This window comes from Ruditapes philippinarum, unplaced genomic scaffold, assembly GCF_026571515.1.
Source record: "Ruditapes philippinarum isolate M1 unplaced genomic scaffold, ASM2657151v2 ctg189_1_1_1_1, whole genome shotgun sequence".
Lineage (NCBI taxonomy): Eukaryota > Metazoa > Mollusca > Bivalvia > Venerida > Veneridae > Ruditapes > Ruditapes philippinarum.
In genome coordinates this window covers 345,470-351,266 of record NW_026860350.1, presented here as the reverse complement: position 1 = coordinate 351,266, position 5,797 = coordinate 345,470, and the positions used below count along the sequence as shown (strand labels likewise).

Here is a 5,797-nt window from a genome sequence, read left to right as displayed (position 1 = left end):
TCAGTTCTCTCGTAGATTGGCTAGAGAAGTATGACTGGCTTCGATATTCAGTTTCCGAGAATTCAGTGTATTGTGGTCCCTGTATTTTGTTTGGTGCTTCATCTCCAAAGGAGAAAACATTCATCAATACCCCAGTATCAAAATGGTCTAACGTTGGAAAGTACAATCAAGAGACATACCGAGCCTGGTTCGAGTCATCATAGCTGCTGCGCTAGTGCTAGTAGTTTTATGAAAATCATCGAAGGGAAACAAGCAAGCATTACAGCACAACTGTCGAGAAACAAAGTCGAAACTGTTGCTAAAATAGACAGGTGCTTAGATCTGTTATAGAGGTCATCATTCTGTGCGGTCGACAAAATATTCCACTTAGAGGTCATGATGACAACAATAGTAACTTTACTGTCCTGTTGAAAGACAAGGCCAACAGGGATGAAATCCTGAAAACACACCTGTCCTCTAAATCTAAGGTTACTTACACTTCGCCTATGATCCAAAATGAATTAATCACTTTGTTGGGAAATAACATAAAAGGCAAGATAGTTCAGCAGTGCAACGATGCTATTTGTTATTCATTTCTTGCAGATGAAGCTACTGACGCGAGCACTATGGAACAAATTGCTATGTGTGTAAGATATTATTCTGAAACTGAACAGGACGTGCGTGAAGACTTTGTGGGCTTTGTGCAAGCAGAATCTACAACAGGAGAGGCTCTTTTTAACAAGTTTATTGAGGGGCAGCGGGACGCAGGATTATACATCTCCAAGATGAGGGGACAAGGGTATGATGGGGCCAGTAATATGTCTGTTTGTCATCGAGGTGTGCAAGCTCGGGTCCAGCAAGTAGTTCCCCAAGCAATGTATGTGCACTGCAAAGCCCATAGCCTTAATTTGTCAATTGTGCATGCCTGTAAAGAGGCACTCGTCAGCAACTTGTTGGACAAAGTACAACAAATCGGATTTGCTTTCAAGTACTCTGCCAAACGTCTTTTAGCTTTCAAAGAGGAGCTTGGCAACGATCCCGTGGCACAGGAAGAGATGCAGAAGAGAACACGTTTTCAAAGTCTGTGTGAAACGCGATGGGCTAGTCGGGCTGACGCACTTTACACTTTCAAAGCTGCATACACATCAATTGTAAGTGCACGGAGCTACAGATGCATTATCCTTGGGTTCGACTTCATCATCTTTCTAGTTGTGGTTGAATTCGTCCTCCAGGGTGTTATGCCTCTAAACAAGCTGCTACAGAAGCAGAATATCGACTTGATCGAAGCAGCCAAGGAGAGTCGAGTTCTTATAGCCACATTTCGTGCAGAGAGAGCCGATGATGCTGTGTGGGATGGGCTTTACGACAAAGCAGTTGCAATGGCAGAAGACCAAGGAGTCGAGCCTTCAAAGCCTAGAACAGCTCGACGCCAACAGCACCGTGGCAACGTGCCTGCCGACTCTGTTTCGGAATACTGGAAAAGAGCATTGTTCTATCCATATCTTGATCATCTAGTTGTGGAACTAGAAGACCGTCTTGTATCCAGCAATGAGAGGTTTAAGGCTCAATATCTCATCCCAAGCCTTCTTCCTGAGCTCAGCCGAGATCACGAGGATTCCATCTTCCAGGAGTATGAGATTGACCTCAGTGGGGATCGGGAAGCCTTCCGAAATGAGGTTTCTCGATGGAAAGTAAGATGGGAGCTGGAGGGGACAAAACCCTCAAATCTTACTGACACATTAAAGGCTACGAACAAGACTCTGTATCCAGACATCTTCACCTGTCTAGTTGTACTAATTACGATGCCAGTGTCTACCGCTACCGCCGAGAGGCAGTTTAGTATCATGAGACGCCTGAAAAACAACATGAGATCAACGATGCTCACAGAACGGATGTCTGGACTAGCCCTGTTGCACGCCTACAGACACATGGAAATAGATATTGATATTATCATTAACGAGTTTGCGGCCAGCAAAGGCCGCAAGTTAGACTTGCTGTGAAATGTAGACTAGTTGAAATAAACGAAAGTAAAGCTATTCATCTCCATTTTTATGGTAAAATAAATGGATTTTCGTTGGTCAAGAAAGCTCTCCGGAGGCCCCAAAACGCACCAAATTGCACCATTTATTTCAAAATTTTCAGGGGGGCATGCCCCCTGACCCCCCTACATTATTTTGAATCCACATTCTTTATAGGCTAGCTACGCGCCTGACTGACACAACAAACAAGTGTAACATAGGCAAAACAGGGGCCAGTGAACTCAAATACAATTCACCTTAGTCATAAAACTAAATTAAACGATTTGAAAATTGGTACCTTGAACGTATGAGTCGTCTAATTATTATAAATCTGATGAGTTGTTAATATTTGAAAATGAAATTTTTGAATCATGTAATATGTATGATCATGTACTATTAACTAGATAATTCTTTATCACGTCATTTTGATTTTGATGACGACATGATAATTTTTTTAATCAAGCTGATGCTTTACAAAACCTAGGCATACCTATTCAAAGAGTATCCAAAGATTTAAACATAAATACTACTGGAAGAATGTTAATAGACTTATGTATAAACAGTAATTTATATATTTTAAACGGTCGCTTTGGCCAAGATAGTTTAGAAGGTGCGCCAACTTTTAGAAATATATCAGTAATTGATTATTCTATAACATCTGCTAAGTTACTGCCTTTCCTTATAGATTTCAGCATAACTGAAGTCGACTGTCTGTACTCCGACGGACACTCGCTGCTTACAACTTGTTTAAATTTCGATAAAACGGAGTCAACTTCACAACAAAATGAGTCCCAACAAACTATCTCTCATCCTAGGTGGCAAGACAATAAACGTAATGATTTTTTACAAAACATTGACCAAAACATGGTGTTATGTGTTGAAAATTTATTAAATGAGTTCCCGTCAGAAATATCCGAACAAAAAAATGCTCTCGACAGAATAACAGAAAATATCTCTGTCATATTTCAAAATTCAGCTGAAGTAACCTTTAATGTAAATAAAGACTCGCATGTTTTTACAAAAAATAAAAATAATCAAATTGATAATAAGAAAAATAAACCCTGGTATGGGCCCCGGTGTAGAAAAAAACGTGTTATTTACAATCGCGCAAGAACATTTAAAACAAATCGGTTAATAATAGAAGGTTACTCAACCGTGCGAGCATCGATTACAAACGTACAATGAAATTTTTATGAATCGACACAATTTTATCAATGAATCAAAACTACGAAATATGCATTCTTCGGACCCGAAATCTTACTGGATTTTTTTAATTCTTTGAATAGAAATAATTCAACTAACGTGCCAGATATAAACGTTTTTTATGAGTATTTTCAAAGAGTTAATAAAGTAACGGACAATGAAGAATCTTTTCACGTTGATGATACAAATATGAACTTTGATGATGATATTTTAAATTCTCCATTCACAAATAGCGAAATTTCAAAAGTTATTAATAAATGTAAAAATGGCAAAGCTTTTAGTAGGTCTGACAATATTTCAAATGAATATATAAAATCCACAGAACATATAATGTTGCCAATATATACTAAATTATTTAACAAAATTTTAGAAACAGGCTTAATTCCTACTACTGGTCTGAAGGCTACATAATTCCTATTTACAAAGGCAAAGGTTCTACTTATTCACCTGAAAATTAAAGACAAATAACTATACTTTCCTGTATTTCTAAATTATTTACAAGCGCTTTAAATGAGAGGCTGACAAAATTTGTAGATACTTATAATTTATTGAACGAAAATCAGTGTGGTTTCAGGAAAAACCATAGCACGTTAGATCATGTTTTGACTCTTAATTTTCTTGTAGAGTTATTGAAATCACAAAAGAGTAAATTATTTGTGGGATTTGTCGATTTTTCTCGTGCTTTTGATAATTTGCCGCGTGCTCAATTATTTCAGAAATTAATAAATACAGGAATAAACGGAAATTTTTTAAGAATAGTTCGTAATATGTACGACGACATTAAATCTTGTGTCATTTGAATAATAATGTCTCAGCAATGTTTTCGTGTGAATGTGGGGTACGTCAGGGGGAAAATCTTTCCCCTCTGATGTTTTCCCTCTTCTTAAACGATCTTTTGGAACATTTAGAATCGAAAGGTAACACCGGTTTAACATTAGTATGCGGAAGATGAAATTACTTATAATTTAACTATTCTGGCTCTCTTATTTGCAGACGACACCGTCATACTAGCTAAAACGGCGCATGAATTCCAAAAATGTTTAAATGATTTTGATTTGTACTGTAAAACATGGAAACTCCAGATAAATACACAGAAAACAAAAGTTATGGTCTTTGGGTCAAATAGACGCGGCACCCGAAATATGAATTTTTCTATTAATAATGAAATACTCGAGATTACTGACGAGAATAAATACCTAGGTGTTGTATTTAGCCAATCAGGAAAATACAAAAAAGCCGTTGACCATTTAATATCACAGAGTAGGAAAGCAATGCACCTTCTGTATAAACGTATATTTAACCAAAATTTTCCTATTGATCTACAACTTAAGCTGTTTGAAAATACAATTTTGCCTATATTAACATTTTCGTGTTTAGTTTGGGGAATAGAAAACAATACAGATATAGAGAAAGTCCACTTAGAATTCCTTAGAAAAATTACAAACTCAAGAAAAAGTACCCCGGCTTATATGGTTTATGGTGAAACGGGTAGATATCCAATAGACATAATTATTCAAAGCAGAATCATAAATTTTTGGAATAAAATTATACATAGCGATCAAAATAAATATTCAAGTATTATTTATAACATAATAGTTCATAGTGAACACCCATTTAGATGGTCAGAATTTGTTAAGAATATTTTGAACAATACTGGTCACTCATATTTGTTTTTAAATCAATCTTCCATAAGTTCCAAAAGTATACATGTCTTAATTAAACAAGTACTCGTAGATCAGTTTATCGCTGACTGGAATGCAAAATAACAAGTATCAAACAAAGGTAAACTGTATTATCTTTTCAAACAGCAGCAAAAACATGAAGAATATCTTACAATTTTACCAAGACAGTTTTACTTACCACTTCTGAATTTTCGTACGTCAAATCATAGATTGCCAGTAGAATTACTCCGTTATAACAATACTCCATACAAGAAAAGCATTGATGCAAAGCATCAAAGGGCGTCCAAGCAAGAAATGCAGCAGGTGCAGATGAACTAGTAGATATATGATGACAAGATATTCTTATAAACTGTTCAATGGTTCATTGGTTTTTACCAGAATTGTATATCACTTTTAATATGAATGAACGAACGAAAGACATTGTTCATTATTTATAACTTTGATTGGCATGCTAGAAATTAGAATATTACTTGTTATTTCTTTATGATCGTGGTTATTAATAGCAACGGATATACATGTATTCAATCATTTATAATCCATATGAGTAACGCATGATCAACACCACACTTGTGTATTAATTGTCCCTTATTATGTTATCGCTATTAGCGAAGACCCCCTCTTAAGCTATCTGTTCACACTTATAGTAACAATATGATACTTGTTATATTACCATGTTGAGCATAAATGTTTATTATACACTAATTGTAATATCTTTTTTAATAAAAAAATACAGATTTTATGAATATTGTTTTCTTTTCTCTTTTGTGTTTTATGCACTACTTTGTACTGAGTTTTTACGTTTACTACTATTTTAAGAATTCAATTGTCATAATGACTGACGATTATAAGTCAAAACTTAACTGAAAAAAGTCAGTAAATTATGGTTAAACTTTCAATATATAATATTGTTTATTC

The 5,797-nt window shown here is 35.5% G+C and overlaps 1 protein-coding gene across 1 annotated transcript; it reads left to right on the top strand.

Annotated features, from left to right (window-relative positions):
• The first annotated feature begins 605 nt into the window (after window positions 1-605).
• On the top strand, window positions 606-1,979 carry LOC132759746 (zinc finger MYM-type protein 1-like). Its single transcript, XM_060751573.1, has one exon. The coding sequence runs from the start codon at window positions 606-608 to the stop codon at window positions 1,977-1,979; it is 1,374 nt and encodes a 457-aa protein (XP_060607556.1).
• The last annotated feature ends 3,818 nt before the right edge of the window (window positions 1,980-5,797 follow it).

Bases quoted from the DNA above. Each gene is read 5' to 3' on its own strand.
- LOC132759746 (XM_060751573.1), top strand. From the start codon at position 606: ATGGAACAAATTGCTATGTGTGTAAGATATTATTCTGAAACTGAACAG.